The sequence below is a fragment of the Neovison vison genome, chromosome 1 (genome assembly GCF_020171115.1).
Source record: "Neovison vison isolate M4711 chromosome 1, ASM_NN_V1, whole genome shotgun sequence".
Lineage (NCBI taxonomy): Eukaryota > Metazoa > Chordata > Mammalia > Carnivora > Mustelidae > Neogale > Neogale vison.
Window position 1 is genome coordinate 215,927,717 of NC_058091.1, and position 17,797 is coordinate 215,945,513.

Genomic DNA, 17,797 nt, shown 5'->3' on the forward strand with positions numbered 1-17,797 from the left:
AGATTTTATTTATTTATTTGACAGAGAGAGATCACAAGTAGGCAGAGAGGCAGGCAGAGAGAGAGAGGAGGAAGCAGGCTCCCTGCTGAGCAGAGAGCCCGATGTGGGACTCGATCCCAGGACCCTGAGATCATGACCTGAGCTGAAGGCAGCGGCTTAACCCACTGAGCCACCCAGGCGCCCCACGAACCTTTATAATTAAAACCTATTTTCAACTACACTGGTTTTTCCAGTAACAATAGGTCTGCATTGGTGAGTATCCACTACTTAGTGCAGATATGGACCAAGATATTTCTATAATTGCTTTTAAAATTATTCAAATTTATGAACATCCAAATGCTAAAAAGACAAAAATAAAGACCATTTATTTTAATAAACGTCTATTTTAATGTTTTTCACAATAGAATAAATGCTTCTCTTGATGACTGCAGTACGTAAGGCTGTTTGGTAGTATCCAGAACCACCACAGGAATGGTTGTTTTCCTGATTGGTGTGTAGTCTTCAGTAATTATAAGGAATTACTTGTCTCGAACTGCTGTCAAACCAGCAGGACTGCATTTATGCATCCATCATTTTCAGGATTGTTGGTAACCTGGGCATATTTTCCTGAGGAAAAAATGGGAAAAGGGGAGATGTTAATGCTGATAAAAATTAACTTTGCCCAAAATATTCTTAATCACCACTTTGAAGAAAGAAAAAAAAATTACAGTAAGATCAATGAGATTTTACAAATCACTCAAAATCAAATGAGTTCTGAAAACAATTCTTATATACTGTTTTTATATTTTTTTTTACAAGTGGTGTTCAGTTCCATTCTGTTAGTAAGTTGTTATTAACAAGCCCTTGTGGATTGACCTGAACATTGTTACTTTTCCACATACTTTTCTTACTGGAAAATGCAACAAATTTTAATTTTCAAATCAATTTAACCTATTTTATTTTTTTAAAAATTTTAAAAGGTTTTATTTAGGGGCACCTGGGTGGCTGAGTGGGTTAAGCCTCTGCCTTCGGCTCGGGTTATGATCCCAGGGTTCTGGGATGGAGCCCCATATGGGCTCTCTGCTCAGCAGGGAGCCTGCTTCCCTTCCTCTCTCTCTCTCTGCCTACTTGTGATCTCTGTCAAATAAATAAATAAAATCTTAAAAAAAAAAAAGATTTTATTTATTTGACAGAGATCACAAATAGGCAGGCAGAGAGAAGGGAAAGCAGGCCCCCCACTGAGCAGACAGCCTGATGTGGGGCTCAGTCCCAGGATCCTGAGATCATGACCTAAGCCAAACGCAGATGCTTAACCCACTGAGCCACCAAGGCACCCAGTTTAACCTATTTTAAAACTGAGATCCAGCAATAGGAAGTATGAGTTAGTGATTCATACGAAGATTCAAGAAATTAGTGTATTCCTCAATTTCAGTTAAAGTTTAGAAATACCTGGACCCAAAAAGCAGAAAACTAAGAAAATGAGGGAAGAAAAACTAAGAGAATGAGGGAAAAAGAATTAAAATTGCTATATGACACCTTTTATTTTTAATTACTACTGAAATAATGTGGCTATGTGTATGCTATGTCTCTCTTCCTCTGCTCATGGTTAACTTACTCTATTTTTCAGTATTTTTTGGTTATAACTGTAACTCTGCATCTGCTTTCCTCCTGATGCCTTTTTTTTTTTTTTTTTTTTTTTTAAGATTTTAAAAATTTATTTGACAAAGAGAGGTCACAAGTAGGCAGAGAGGCAGGCAGGCAGAGAGAAAGGGAAGCAGGCTCCCTGCTGAGCGAGAGCCCAATGCGGGGCTGGATCCCAGGAGCCTGGGATCATGACCTGAGCCGAAGGCAGAGGCTCTAATACACTGAGCCACCTAGGTGCCCCCTCCTAATGCCTTTTAAAGCAGTCTTAAATTCTAACAATACAGTACATTTGTAACTGAAACCAGTTATCTAACTTAAAAAGAATCACATTCACAACTTTGTCTACAAAAAATATTCTTCCTAAAGATTTACATCTGATTTCACACCATTTTAACTCTGCACTGAAATCTGCTGTGTCCTTTCAACTTGCAAATTTCAATTTTAGCATTGTGTAGCAGCAGCCCCATATTCAGAAATGTACTTACCCCAAATAACTTTGCCTCCTTGTGTCACAAGGCCCAACTCGCTCACGTTCACCTCAATTACAGTACCTTTGGTAATAACACCCAAAGTTGTATATAGTGGGGATGAAGGATTTTTTTTTACACCAAGTATTGGCAGGCAAAAGGTGGCTTTCAATTCAGGATGTGTTACATGGGCCTTTTTGAAACGTAAGCCCTAGTAAGTAAAACACAAAAATGTTATGAGTCTAAATTGTTAACAACAATGAGCAATGATGATCCCTTTTTGCTTTTCTAGTTGTCTTCGAAATAAAAAATATCCCATGGGTGAACTATTTCAAATCTTAAGGCATCAATTTAAAAACTTCTAATTATATAGACTAAAAACCTGATAAATGTGTGAGGGAGAAACCCCAAACACACAACGCTGATGTTTTCAGCATGGAGTTTACCTAGCATCATACTCAGATTTTCCTATTATCTACATTTTCTGAGGATTTGCAAGCATGCCAGGCACTATGATGGAGCATACAAATAGCTTATTTAAGCAGGATAGCCTTAACAACAACTCCCCTATTTTTTTTTGCATGATAAAGATTGGTAGGTGAAATGACTTGTTCCCAGGTTGAATGGTGTGTGGATGGAATTAAACTTAACTCTCCTGATTCCAAGTCTCTGTAGATCTCTGCTTTTTTTTACATGATGAAAAAAGAGGATGGATTGTTAGCTTTTCATTGATGGTAATACTGGTCATAGACTGGAGACTCAAGCCCAGAGAGGTCTGTTACAGAGACTGGAGTCATCTCGTCACCCAGATACGGCATTTTGGGGGGCAGCACTTCAGAAGCCACAACACTCTACGGTCTCTTAAGTTTGATATTTGCCTGTAAGGGGGTAGAGGGTAGCGATACAAAAGTTCTTACTAATGGACTCATTAATGAATTTTGTAATAAACTTACATAGCTGGGAATGCCATCTGACTAATGCACAATGAGATATCTGCCAAGCTACAAAAACCCTAGAACAGTATGATGACTATATTCTCTCCCTATAGAACTGATAGTTAAGAAACTATATTTAGAAAATTAGGAAATATGAAATCAAAACAAGGGAGTCCATAATACAATCCAGGGATAGGTGAAGGTTCTATAAATGAACAGCAAACACTTAAGGTTTTACAGGCCATACTGTCTTCACCTTCAACTACTCAAAGTCTACAGAAAAAACAGCCATACACAATATGTAAATAAAAGAGCATGGCTGTATTCCAACAGAACTTAATTTACAGAAACAGGCTGCTTGACAACATTTTAATCCATCAAAAATTATTCAGGTTGAGGGCTAGGGTAACACTGTCAACTTTCCTCTGTCTGTTTTTCTAAGCAGAATGGATTTCCAGTGAAGAGAGCAATTCAGTGTGTTTTAAAGGGATTCTGCAAAAAATACATAGCTGACCCTTGAACACAGGTTTGAACTGCACAGGTCCACTTAGAGGCAGATTTTTTCAATACAGTACAGTACTATAAAATTATTTTATTTCAGGATTTCCTTAACATTTTCTTTTCTCTCGCTTTAAGAATTATAATACACATAACATACAGAATATGTATTTATTGACTTTATATTATCAGTAGGGCTTCCAGGCATTAGTAAGCTATTAGTTTAGTTTTTGGGGAATCAGAAGTTCTATGTGGATTTTGGGCTGTGCAGGGGGTGAGCACCCCCAACTTGAGTTGATGAATGGTTAACCAAATGTTCAGTTACATTTGAGAAAGGGGAGGAGAATGGTTTTGACTGTCATGGTTGTCTATAGAAATTAAAGTTCTACTTTTACATTACGTTCTTTTTTCAGTGACTATATACTGAATGTTTTCAAAAGCATTAAGATAATTTTCTTACTAAATGCGAATTGCTTCTTGAAAAAAACAGTCCTACTCAAGTTTTCTAACTGTTCTCAAAGAGAACAAGTGTCAGTAGATTACTTGCTGAATGAGTAAGGTGACTTCACGTGGAAAACAAAGGTTCTAATATGACATATATAAAAATCAGGATTCACTGACACAGCAGTAAGAATTAGTTTTCATTTCCTGTCTCTTGAAGCCAAAGACAAGATTCTTGATAGTAGTAGAATCCTTATCAATAACTTAAGATAGTATCCTTATCAATAACTTAAAAAAAAAAGCCTAAAAATGTTTTTCAATCTCTTTTCACACCAATTTTAGGAATTTCAGGTAATTATACTTTATTCAATTTAACACAACAACTAGTATTTAATGCATTCCACTATTGCAATGGGCTTACCATTGGCCTAATGAATCTTTCATATTTAGGTGGTTTTCGAGTAAAGCCGTCTCCAACAAAGCAGACTTTAGTGACCATTCTTTTCCATGCTTTCTTCTTTCTCTTTCCTGTTCGAATAACTTTTAATACTTCTGTTTCTCCCTGGGCACGAACTTTGGGTAAAGGAACTTCCCATTTTCCCTAAAAATGGACCATAGTTAAAATTTATCATGTTAGTAAAAAGCAATGAGAATAAAAATTTAAATATGTTTTAGTTGTACAAAGTAGTGGATTCACTTTTTTCCTAAACCAGCAAGATTTTGGCTCCAATGTTTTCTAGAGAAGTCTGCACTGTCTCCTCAAAAACCCAAATTAATTGTAACTAATTAAGTTTCTTATCACAGATACATTAAATAAAATGGTTTGTGGGGTGCCTGGGTGGCTCAGGTCATGATCCCAGGGTCCTGGGATTGAGCCCCACATCAGGCTCCCTGCTCAGCCAGGAGCCTGCTTCTCCCTCTCCGTCTGCCGTTCCCCTTGCTTGTGGGACAAATAAACTCTAAAATACATAAATAAATCGTTTGCTGATGCTAAAAATCTCAATGCCTTTTTATGAATGAAAAATGTCACCTGTAGTAAGGCACTGATTTCTCAAAAGAGTGTATGTGCTTACTACTAAAGAGTGAATAGTATAAAAGTGGAAGACTGTCTCCACCTCTTATCTCAAGTGGACTTTTAGATTTCATCACTAGAAGGACAAAATCATTGTCACATTTTTAACTTCTGCAGAATGAAAATTCTATGAAAAATTGAAGCAGCACAAGGTAGAAAAAAAGAATGGTTTTATTAAGACAGATTTTAGAAGCAATTCTACCACTCTACAGATAATGACTATGAAGAATGACTTACAACCTCCGGGACTTAAGTCTTTTATCTGTAAAACAAGAAGGGGTTAAGCAGATAACCTCTAAAGTTTCTTCGAGTACTCAAGTTACACCATTCTAATTTTAGATAGCATACACCAAAATATAAGCAGCCTGTTTTTTTGTTAAATATTTTATTTATTTATTTGAGGCAGAGTGAGTGGGGAAGAAAGCAGCAGATTCCCCACTGAGCAGGGGTGCCTCAAACAGTTGTGTTTTTGTAAATCAAAATTGGAGACTGAACATTTCTGATGCTATCTGGATTTCTGTCAATTTATCCACAGATGTTTAAAAGTAGTATGTATGCCTTTATCTGTTTTTAGCAGGCTTTAACCTAATTTGATACCAAGTGTAATCTAGTAATATTAAAAAAATGTTAAATTTTTGTTTAAGTCAAATCAGTTAAAGGGTTTTCACACCATTCTACTTTTTAACTAATTTTAGCAATATAGGGCAGCAAAAACAAGCAGCTGTATCTTTTTCCACAAGAGCACAGCATTAGGAAGTGTCAAGTATAGAAAGCTGTTAAAATACTGAATTTGAGATTCATGCCTTACTAAATTTTTAGATACTTTTTTTACATTAAAGATGTGTGGTATTCTAGTAACTTTTTAAAAACCTGTTAAATGCGAATGTTATCATGATGAGAAAGTAAATGTTTTATTACTGAAATATTTAATACAAAATGAAATTTACAAAGACTTTGATATCAAAATAATGGGAATAATAGCTGGACACCATATTTCCAATTACACTGAAGAAAAAGACTAATATTAAGTAATTCTCCTAAACAAAAATGAAGATTTCAATTTTTATTTCTTACCGCTTTCTCTTTTCGTTTTTGTTTAATCATATTAGAAAGTACTTTAGCTCGAGACTGTCCCTCCCTGTCCAGTAGATATGCAGGTACTGCTCCTTGTGGAGTCTTTTCATCATTCTTTTGTTTGGTGTTTCTCTTTTCATGCATCTTGATACTACCAAGAAGGAAGAAGATTCAAGATTTCAGTTTTAAAAATTACTACTCAAAAGATGTTAACTGGTTACAATGAAGAACTCATCACTTACGTCTTTTTCATCTGTATTTTCTCAGCATGGCGCTGTTTATGGTAGAGCTTAGCTTTCAGACCAATCATCTTTTTTGCCTTCTTTGAACGTTCATGAGCCTCTCGACCTTCTTTCTTTCTCTTTTTCTCATGGTAATCCAAACGATAGCCATAGCGCTTCCGGTGTAACTCAATATATTCATTTTGTGGCTGTAATGTAAGAAACATTAATTTTAAAGAATGTTGACAGAATTATGCTAAATAACATTCTGAATACCATATAAAGTACAGAAGGCCTTATGTCATCTAAATGTTCACTTGCTTAAGTAACTCTTGCGCTATTAAGCCCATTTACATTATATGAGTTAAATACGTTTTGATCCTGAATGGTATAAGGCATCAGGATTTACATCTATAATAATCTCAGTGAAAGTTAGTGTTCGTTGAAGGGAATTGTCCAAAATCCACTGGACCACAAAAAGGATGACATCATTCCAGTATATCTCTCTTTTCCTGAGCATGACTAATCTGGTTTTTCAATAACATCATATTCTTCATACTTTTTATTAAAAAAAATACAGAGTACAGAGTTTTATAACCACTGCAATAAAAACAGACTATTTCTATCACCTCAGAAAATTCCCTTGCATTGCTTTGAAGACAGTCCTTTTTCCACCTCCAATCTCTCACTCTAGTTTTCCCTTTATCATTGTGAAGAAGTTTATAGTACCTACAGTATGTAGCCTTTTGCATCTAGCTTCTTTCACTTAGGGCTTTTGAGATTTGTTCATGTTGTTACATGTGTCAGTACGTCAATCCTTGTTATTGCCAAGTATTCCATGTATGGATATACCCTCATTCATCCTTTGATTGGTTCATGGATATCTGGGGTATTTCCCGTTTTTAGCAAATAAACACTGGCACAGAAGTCTTTTGTATGGCCACATGCCAAACTGTTTTCACAAGGGGCTGGACCACCTTGCATTGCACCAGCAATGTATGAGATCCCTTTTTGCTTTTTCAGTGCCCGTTTTTATTTTATAGGCCACTTTTGTTTTATCTTAAACATGTGGCCACAGTCCATTTGTACTTTAAGACTGAAAACTAAAACAATGATGCAACCTCAAGACTCTAGCACAGATAACTCCAAATAACAACCAGCTACTATGTATCTGCTGTGGTGTTTTCAACTGCTAGCACAAACTTGGCAGAAATCAAGAGGAAAAGCATGTGGAATGCCATTCCGCAGATACAAATGAGAGACATAGTAGAAAGAGAAGGGATGTGGCAGTCAGATCTGTGCTTTAAGCCGAGATTAATTCATTAATTAATTCATTAGTTGCTTGGCCCGCGGCTGGGCCTGTCTTAAATTTCCTCAGCAATAAAACTTAAGTGGCGGCGGAATTTTGTCTACGGTATAGGGTTATCACTGGGGTTTGGCACTGACAATACACAAACGTGGCTAAGCCAGGAATTTAAGAGTGAAACCGATCTCGCCCTAAAGCGTGTACTCTGGCAAATACCCCATTCTGTGTTCACCAGATGCAATTTTTTCCCCCTCACCCTCACCCTTCGGCAGTACCTCCCTTCCGCCTACCACCCCTCGCCCCCCGCCCCAGGGCCTCCAGGCCCCACCAACTCTGAAGCTCTGCGATACGAGTGCCCCCAAACCACCTCCTTACCATGGTGACGGCTGCAGAGCTGTGGGGTGCAGCTGTCGGGGCGCAAAGAAGATCTCAGTTTTCGGATCTCCCAGACCCACGAGCTAACTCCACGCAAGCCGCGACGGGAAAGAGTCGTAAAACCACGGACTCCGGAGAAAGCGCGACACATCGGTTCCGGACCTCTGTACTTCGCGTTTAGCTGGAAGGGCGGAAGTTGCTCGCAGGCGGCATTTGAGTGTTGCACCGCCGGAACTGGGGGAGTGCGGTGGCCGGAGGAGGTGGGTGTGAGGGCTATTAAGTTCTCTTCTGGAGTTATCAGGACGTTCACCGAGGTAGTGACGCGAGGCCTTTGCGGACTTTGGCGCAGCCTGCACCTGCGGCTCTGAACACCCGGCGGGAAAAAGCCGGCCTCCAGTATGCGACCTCGTGCTAGGTGGGTATGGGACGGCGCGGTCCGACTCCCGGGTGCCTGTTATCCTGCGGGGCGCTGGGCACCGTGCCCCCTCGAGGGAGGCAACAACCAGCCACAGAGAAGGAAGAGAGGGTCTCCCGAAGGCCTTAATCATCTTCCTAAGTCTTGGTTCGTAGAATTCAGGCAGTAAGGTGGGTTTGGTTTTGAGGGTTTTCAAGGCTCCATCCTCTAATGTGGTCTATTTTCTTTAAAACTCTATTTCTAACCAGCGTTTTCAGGTGCAGTAATTACGTAATCTCTTTTCCTACAACACGCGTCCCCCAGGGTTTGCTTCCTATACCTTCTCGACGTTTTTGCTTAAATGTCATTTAAATGTCACTTGCTTAAGTGACTTGGCTTATGGTTACTAACCAGTTCCCGGTTCCTGCATAATTCTTTTCTACAGCACGTGTCACCGTAGGAGATGGTAAGTATTTTATTTATTCATTTTTATTATCTAGTGTCTAGGATAAAGACAGTGTGAGTACAAGGATGTCTTTTGCTCACTACTTTTAAACCATTTGCTAGGAGGCAGTGGTAGACACAATAACAATAAATTCTTGTTGAGTAAATGAACTTAATTCTCATACTGGTCCGGCAATGAGATAGATGGAAAGGAAGGTTCAGAGATTTTAAGTGATTTATCCAAGATCGCAGAAGACTTGGGACTACAGCAAGTCTTCTGTAAACTACTCAGGTCTTTGCCCACTTGACATTTCCATTATATTGAGAAGTTTATGGAAAGTTTTAAAAAGGGGCGCCTGGGTGGCTCAGTGGGTTAAAGCCTCTCCCTTCAGCTCAAGTCATGATCTCAGGGTCCTGGGATGGAGCCCTGCATCAGGCTCTCTGCTCAGCGGGCAGCCTGCTTCCTCCTCTCTCTCTGCTTGCCTCTCTGCCTACTTGTGATCTCTCTCTCTCTCTCTCTCTCTCTGTGTCAAATAAATAAATAAAATCTTTAAAAAAAATTTTTTAAAGACTTTTTACTGAAGTGTAAGATACATGCAAACAATGCATATATAAGATAGATGCTTCAGGGGGTTTTCAAACTCTGACACCCTGTAAGCAGTACGTGAATCAAGAAATTACATAAACCTGCACCCCAGAAGCCTTCCTTAGGCCTCTTTCCAGTCACTCCCAAGTGTAAATACCATCCTGACTTGTAACAAAATGGATTAGTTTTACCCATTTTAAACTCTAAATAATTGGAATCATACAGTATGAACTCTTTTGTGTTGGTTTCTTTTGCTTAACATTGTGAGATTTATCCTTATTGTTTCCTGTTGTAGTTCTTTCAGCTTATGGAAATTTTTCGTAGGCTTAAGTTGTGAACTCATCAATGTTGTTGTTTTTTTAATTTATCACTCTCAAAGCCACTCATGCCCTTTTTGCCTTCTGGACCAGGAATAGAAAGTAAGTTCTTAAAGGTTAAGTATTGGTCACATTTTGATTTGTGTAAAATAGAGGAGACAAGTGGTTGGCTGTTTATCATTTGTTCTTACTTTCAGCTGTGATTGCAGGCTAAAAATGGCCTGAGCAGATCAATGTCAGCAAAACTTTCTGAGAAAAATTTACTTCCTATATACCTGGCAGTAGCCAAGTTGGATATCATCACTTCCTTGTTTTATCTACCAAAAGGTTATAGTAGATACCCACTTTTTGCATTTTGGCAGTCAGAAGCATGAAAATGCATTTCTCTGATTGGATGAAAATTTAGATAGTATTTATTGCTAAAGGAGAAACTATAAGTGAAAAGTCAGGAGGATGTGAGAGCTGCTTTAATAGTTGATTGTGTATGGTTAAAAAGTCAAGCTTATTTACATTGAAGAAGAGGAAGAGGTATAATAAGAGCTTTGTAAAAAGTATTATGATTGAAATGTTTGCTATTGTAATATGCAGGAGACAGGCTAGAATTGTTTTTTTTTTAAGATTTTTATTTATTTATTTGACAGACAGAGATCGCAAGTAGGTAGAGAGGCAGGCAGCGAGAAAGAGGGGGAAGCAGGCTCCCCGCTGAGCAAAGAGCCCGATACGGGGCTCCATCCGAGGACCCCAAGATCATGACCCGAGCTGAAGGCATAGGTTTAACCCACTGAGCCACCCAGATGCCCTCAGGCTAGAATTTTTAAAGCTAACATTTTCCTCCAGATTGGAGATCATGTGCTACTCATTTTTATATTTCTAATAACCAGCTGTTGCTCCAATAAATGTTAAATGAACAAGGGAATTGTGCTTTATCGGTACAGTTGACCTAAATTTAAAAGTATCTTTATCTACTTAGGCTGTTTTTTAGCAAGTAAAAGTTAATTTGGTAAACTTTTTTCTGTTTTAAAAAATCAGGTGAAACTTTTAAAAACAGGTGAAACTGATTTTTTAAATTGAGATAAAATTTATATAACTTCAATTGGTTTGTTTTAGAACTTGTGCTAGAAATAAATTTGTAGTAAAAACAAGTGTTTAGATTGATAACATGAGATCTGTTGAACATAAGAAAAAATCAAAGATGATTTTAAGATTCGACAGTAATAAACATATTGGCCTAATTTATATGTGATATTTTCCTGAAAAACACTGGATTTGACAAAAATGTGAAAAGGAGTTCTAATTTGGGAGAAATTACTAACTGTAACAAAAACCATCTGCAAACACAAAACAACTTGATGCTTTAGGATCTCCTTTCATATATTACTTGATTCTCAGCAACATCACCTTCAATTTTGCTTGCATACTGATGTATTTTATGATATTTTTAAAGATTTTATTTATTTGACAAAGAATGAGAGAACAAGCAGGGGGAGTGGCAGGCAGAGGGAGAAGTAGGCTCCCCTCTGAGCAGAGAGCCCACGTGGGGGTAGATCCCAGGACCCTGGGATCATGAAAGTAGAAGCCTAAGTGACTGAGCCACCCAGGCCTCCCGTGATTTTTGTTTAGTGGTCCATGATTTCTCTCTCTCTCTCTCTCTCTCTTTTAAGATTTTATTTATTTGAGAGAGAGTGAGCGAGAGCAGGGGCAGGAGGAGGAGCAGAGGAAGAGAGAGAAGCAGACTCCCTGCTGAGCAGGGAGTCCCGTGAAGGGCTTTATTCCAGGACTCCCGAGATTATGACCTGAGCCAGAGGCAGATGCTTGACAGACTGAGCCACCCAGGCACTCCCATGATTTCTCTTTTTGTATATTAGGCCTTACAAACATGATACTCTACTGTTTCACAAAAAAATAATCAGGGATTCTTTTTGTTACTTGTAATGTAACTTGTTGCCAGTAATGTAGAATGTTACCTGTTTTTCTTCCCCATTATTGCTTTTGTATCATTAGGTGTTAAAACATTTAGTGAACACTTTATTCTCCAAATGCCTTAAGGAGGTTTGGGCCTTGTAGAATAAATCGCCTTATAGCACCTATAGTAGGCAGCTATTTTTGTTGAAAGTCATTGATCCATGGGAAAGAAGAAAATCCTCTATCCCTGGAGAATCCTAATCAACTTAATAGGTCAAAAAATGACTCATTGTGCCGGGCAGTGCTGGTAGAAGATTCCTCATTTTGGAGAGCTCACAGTAATGGAGAGAGCTTGTAAATACTATATTTGTCATGAGTAAATACAAGTTCCAAATGTTATGGAAACCTGAGGAAGATAGTATTAAAACTTTCTCAGAAATTAGGAAAAGCTTTCCAGGTGGGGCATGAAGATTAATGGAAATTGACCAAGAATGGAGTCTTGGGGATTCTAGGATTGCTTTCAGGCAGTGGCAACATTATATACGAAAGTGTGAACGTCCCAGACTATGATTTTTCTGGGGAATTTTGGCTGGAGCTCCCTGGTATGGAGTGGGGAATAGGAGAGTACAGGCTGTGACTATAGTTGGGGACAGATTTTGTTTTATTAAGAACCTTTAAATGTTTTTGAGTAGATAAGTGTCGAGAGGAGGCTCTTTATTTGAAGGATATATGTAAATAATGGATTAAAGCAATATATCCCCTTCAGTGATTTGAGTACTTTTTAAGACTGGTCATATCTGAATGTCACCTGTGTTACTATTTACTTAATTTTCCTCAAATTCACATTTTAATGTAAAATTTGACTTCTTAAGTATTAGTATATACAAGATGGATTCTGTTGGTTAGTTTTTTGATATTTATTTAGTAAACTTTTTTTTCTTTCTGTAACTTAAAATAATCATGGTCGTTCACTTGGGGAAACAGGATGTTGGAATATGTTTTCAAAATTTAGTCTATAGCATCCCTTCACACTCTTAAAAATGATTTAGAACTCCAAAGAGGTTTTTTTTTTTTAATGTAGGTTATAGTACATACTCAATTATTAGAAATTAAAACTTTAAAATACTTTAATAATTCACTTAAACTTAAATCCACTGAATCTTAATGTACGTAATATAGTGTTATGAGAAATACCTTTTATTTTATAAAAGTAATTTAGTTTGAAGAATATTTTACCTTGCCTTAGAATTTTGCAAGTGTCTTTAATGTTGGGCATAAAGAAAACAGCTATCTAAAGGCATAAAGGCATCTGCTGTCACCTTCTGTATTTGTTATTATGTATGTATGATCTTTATTTTTGGTTGAACTCTCTAAAGAAAATCCAGCCTCATACACATAGGTCATATAGGTAGTTGGGAAAGGTATTGAGTATTTTAATAGTCTTTACAGAAAATTGTGGATGATCTTAGATTCTGTACCAGGGTGACAAGTGGTAGTTTCTTAGTTGGAATGTGGAATCAAAACCTATTAGGTTTTTTTGTATTTCGTTGGTTAAAATGTTTTGTTCTATTTTAGAGTGGATCTAACATGCATGATATTGTAAACTTCCTGAACTTTGACACTGGAAGTGAAAAAGAAGGAATGGATTCAAGATAAATTTAGGAAATAAAATCACAAGGATTTGGTGACTTGCTAAATGAGGGTTAGTGAGGTGTGCCTGGGTGGCTTGTCAATGAATCAGTCTGCTCTTGATTTCTGCTCAGGTCATGATCTCGGTTATGAGATTCCCCCCTCCCCCACATCAGGCTCCTCACTGAGCATGGAGCCTGCATAAGATTCTGCCTCCCCATCTCCTACCATCACGCACCCCCATCCCTGCCCCTGTGCTGTCTCTAAAAAAAAGAAAATTAAAAAATAAATGAGGGTTAGTGAATGTGGCTGTTTTAAAACACAGATTTAGGAGGGGAAAATAATGGATTTTTTAAAAAAGATTTTATTTTTTAAATAATCTCCTCACCCAGTGTGGAGCTCAAACTCACAACTTTGAGATCAAGAGTTGCACACTCCATTGACTGAGCCAGCCAGATTCCCCAAAATAATGAGTTTTGACATGGCTTCTTATATAAAATGGCACACAGTGTTTCCTTGCTCTCTGCTCTCTACCTAGTCTCAGATGCTTCCATGAACTTCTCTTAGCTTTAATATTGTACTTGAAACATGATTCATATTCAGTTAATGTTTTTAAACCAAAATTACTTAATTTTTATAATCATAGAAGAGGACTTGCTTTTGTGAATTTTTTTGTACATATTTATGGTAGAAAAATCAGAATGTACAGATAAACCACTAAATTACACTATCAATGAGAAATTACCAAGTTAACATGTAGTTGCTTACCTTTCTGTACTAAATTCTGTATAATTACATAAATAACATTGTAATTGCTGTGATATATTTTTGTAATTTTAGTCTTTTCCCACAATATGTCCATCATATCTTTAAGAATTAAAACATGTTGAAAAAATAAAGAACATTTTAGCTTGAGAACCATGTTTCTCATTTTGTCAGAATTTTCATTTTCTGATTGATGTGTTGAGTTTTTTGGTAGCTAAAAATACTGTACTTCTAAAATGTAATACATTTTTACGATATGTATTACAAATGCCTTATTTTAAATATGTCTTACTGATACATACTACGTAAACTTAGTTTTAAAATTTTGTATTTTTCCTTTTCAGAGAATAACAGTTTAGAGGGTCAACATGTTCTCCAACTTGAGGAAGTTTGGAGTAAATCATAAGAAGATATCCATCCTGCATGTTAATGTAAGCTTTTCTTGTAAAATTAAATATACTTCAGCAACTTTATTTCCTGAAAGGCCTCTTATACCCTTAAACTATTATATCTTTATCTTCTTCAGTTTTTCTTAACAGAGAGTGTGGGAGAAACTGTAACCAAGAAGCAGAAGGCTTCATCCCTAGTCTGAAGTGCATTTTGCTACTTCAAAATTCCCTATGCAGTGTTTTGCAGACTATCCATTTGTATATTCCATTTTGAGGTCCTTAGCTCCCCAAGGAGTTACACAGGTTTTCTTTGGTCTTTTCATTGCTGATGCTTTCAGATTGTACACCTTTGGGGGGGTAGCACTGTCTTTCCCTCGTCATTATGCAGTGGAAATTTAAATAGTTTTGAGACTCTACTCTTGAAATATTTTATTAGGATCATAGTATTGTATTGCCAAAAACTGGGTAAGTAATGCATAGGGAATATAGAATATATAGGCATATGTTCCAAGATACTGTAAAAGGTAGATGTGGCAGCCCAGAGTTATTACTAAATACACTAAATGTCACAATTCTAAATGTATTGACAGTCAATAATATGTATCTGGTGGTCTGGGGATGAGGAATATTCAACCTCTTAGTGGAAACACTGGGAGAAGTTACCTCAGGAATTTTTAATAATGCCAGTCCTAGTTCTCCCAACTTCCCCTCAGATGTTTTTAAAATTTTCCAGGTGATTCTGATGTGTAGCCACTTTAAAAAATTCTGAGTTTCATGACCCCTACGCAGTTCTTAGCACCTGTAGAAAATCAAAGAATAGCCAGTATGAGAGACCTTATTTAACTTTTCTGGCTTTCTGGGAATTTCAGGTCCTGAGTTTCAAACTAGAGCTGTCAGAGTCACCTGGAGGTTGGGGCACCTGGGTGGCTTAGTTGGTTGAGCACCGGACTCTAGGTTTCAGCTCAAGTCCTGATCTCAGGGTTGTGAGATCAAGGCCTATGTGAGGCTCTACACTCAGTGCTGTCTGCTTAGGACTCTCCCTTCCCCCTTCATCCCCCACCTCCACTCAAGAGCGGCTGACTCTCAAATAAATAAATCTTTAGAATCACCTGGAGTGCTTGTTGAAACTCCTGTAACACTATATTAATTATACTTCAGTTTAAACCCCGCCCCCATAGATTGTTTATCTCTCCTCAGAGTTTCTGATTCTCTTGTCTGGAATAGGTCCCGAGAATTTGTGTCCCTCTGTTGCTAATGCTGCAGATCTTAGAGAACCATCTTCTAAGATCAGCTCAAAATAGTTTTATTTTTGTTTTTTCCTATTGTATAATTTTGGGTTGTCACTTTTTAAAGAAACTGGAGTTAATAAATGGAAACTATTTTAAGGAGATTCAAAGTATTTTCTCTGACAAAACAGTTATGATGTTAAAAGTATTCAAATAAGTCGTGCTAAAATAAAATTAATATCAGGTTTCTTTTCTTCTCACTAGAATATGTGTTGCTGTAAAATAAAAGCAAGTTTAAAAAGATTAAAGCCATATGTGCCTCTTGGAAGAAGCTACAGTTCTCCACCAGGTACAAATTTTTATTCTTCTCATTGTACTTAAACTGCTTGTTTGCTTTCTCTCATTGGCAAACATGCCTTTATTAAGGGTGTCCATTTTGGAAGTAGTGGGGTAGTTTTACTTCTTGGCCCTTTCCTTGAGATGATTAGGAGTTGGAAGTATTGTGATAGAAACCAGGAGGGAGTATCAGTAAGCTTGTATTCCTCATCTGCTGACTCTCCAGATGAACTAAACAAAGAGAAAGGTTGCTGGCTTTAGTAGCTGGCTCAGAAGTTAAGAGGTGTGTACCTATAGAGAGCTCTTGCTATAAAATACTTTTTCTAGTACGTTTCTGATTTTTACACAGAAGTATTTTCTCAATGGAGGTTTGCCCAAGTAATTTATTGTGGAGATACTTAAGATTAGTTGGTTAAGCGACTGCCTTTGGCTCAGGTCACAGTCCTGGAGTCCCGGGATCGAGTCCCGCATCAGGCTCCCAGCTCCATGGGGAGTCTGCTTGTCCCTCTGACCTTCTCGCCTCTCATGCTCTCTCTCACTATCTCTCTCTCAAATAAATAAATAAAATCTTAAAAAAAATTAGTTGATTAAATATTTATCTGGGGTAATTTGCATTAGATAAAATGGCTATTAAAAGCTTGATGCTTGGAGCACCTGGGTGGCTCAGTCAGTTGAGCAGCTGCCTTCAGCTCTGGTTATGGACCTGGGATTGAGGCCTGGCATCAGGCTCCTTGCTCAGCGGAGACCCTGCTTCTCCCTCTCCTTCTGCCTGTTGCTCCCCTTGCTTGTGCTATCTCTTTCTCTCTCTACCAGTAAATAAATAAAATCTTTAAAAAACAAACAAACAAACAAAAACTCGATGCTTGAAGAACTGACAAATTCTGAATGTTCTTTCTGTGTTTGAAGCAAGCAAGCATATGGGAGACTCTTTGAAACTAGTTTCATTATGTGGCTGTTTTCATTACCATCTTTGTCCTGTGAGAATTATGGAGTAAAAATACTGACAGGATGTGTGACTTGTAATGGCGTGTGAATTTAATGCCATGCATTATTGATTTGTATCTGTATTTCTATATCTTGTCATACAAATTTATCTGTAGCCATACAGGTGATCTGTAAGTCTTAAAACTGCCATCAGGTTTTCAAAATACAGTAGAACTGTTCTTGATTTATTAGAGAAATTTTGCAAAGTTGATTTAAATAATAGGAAGGTATAGGTTAAAATTATAAATGTAACTGCATTTTTGCTTTAATATTATTAATAAAATATATTGTAAGCATGGAGTAAATTATTATGGGCTCTTTGTACTCCAGAAGTACTACTTGGCCTTTTAGAAGTATTAGGTTGTTCTAGCTCCTGTTCAGTTATACCTCCTAAGCCATCTTTAAAGGTACTTTGTGCTTGGGATTACTGAGGGAAGATAGATTTCAAATTGTATGAGAATTCATTATTATCTGATACGAGGATCACTCTTCACTTTTCAAGCCTTGACAATGCACATTTACAGGGCTGTGTATTTTATTTTTCTTTGATTTAAATGCTGTGGCCATAAGATTATTGTTTTGTTTTGTTTTTAAGATTATTGTTAGAACATTCTAATTCTACAATTCTATTATGTCTATTACAGAATTATAGAAAGTGGCAAAGACTGGGGTAAATTTTTATTTTTCTAAGTCTGTGATCTAGAAGCTGATGTTTCAAAACTTTATCTTAGGGGTGCCTGGGTGGTTCAGTTGGTTGAGCATCTGCCTCCAGCTGAGGTCATGACATGGGGGCAGTCCTGGGATCAAGTCCGG

General features: G+C 37.4%; 2 protein-coding genes across 6 annotated transcripts in view; one reads left to right on the plus strand and one right to left on the minus strand.

Moving 5' to 3' along the window:
• Nucleotides 1–363: 363 nt before the first annotated feature.
• On the minus strand, nt 364–8,144 carry NSA2 (NSA2 ribosome biogenesis factor). Its single transcript, XM_044267149.1, has 6 exons — nt 8,013–8,144; nt 6,353–6,540; nt 6,111–6,261; nt 4,386–4,565; nt 2,109–2,301; nt 364–606 (listed from the first exon to the last, which is right to left on the minus strand). The coding sequence occupies exons 1-6, from the start codon at nt 8,013–8,015 to the stop codon at nt 539–541; spliced, it is 783 nt and encodes a 260-aa protein (XP_044123084.1). The 5' UTR covers nt 8,016–8,144; the 3' UTR covers nt 364–538.
• A 95-nt stretch (nt 8,145–8,239) lies between these two features.
• The window catches only part of GFM2 (GTP dependent ribosome recycling factor mitochondrial 2), a 72,546-nt gene continuing 62,988 nt past the window's right edge, over nt 8,240–17,797 (plus strand). For 4 of the 5 annotated variants that reach the window (XM_044267074.1, XM_044267114.1, XM_044267104.1 and 1 more), the window contains exons 1-3: nt 8,240–8,427; nt 14,394–14,480; nt 15,929–16,013. In XM_044267074.1, the coding sequence (XP_044123009.1) occupies nt 14,418–14,480; nt 15,929–16,013 (148 nt within the window). In that variant the 5' untranslated portion in view covers nt 8,240–8,427; nt 14,394–14,417. Of the gene's footprint in view, nt 8,428–13,230; nt 13,358–14,393; nt 14,481–15,928; nt 16,014–17,797 lie in introns of all 5 variants that reach the window. The other variant, XM_044267093.1, reaches the window with a different exon arrangement.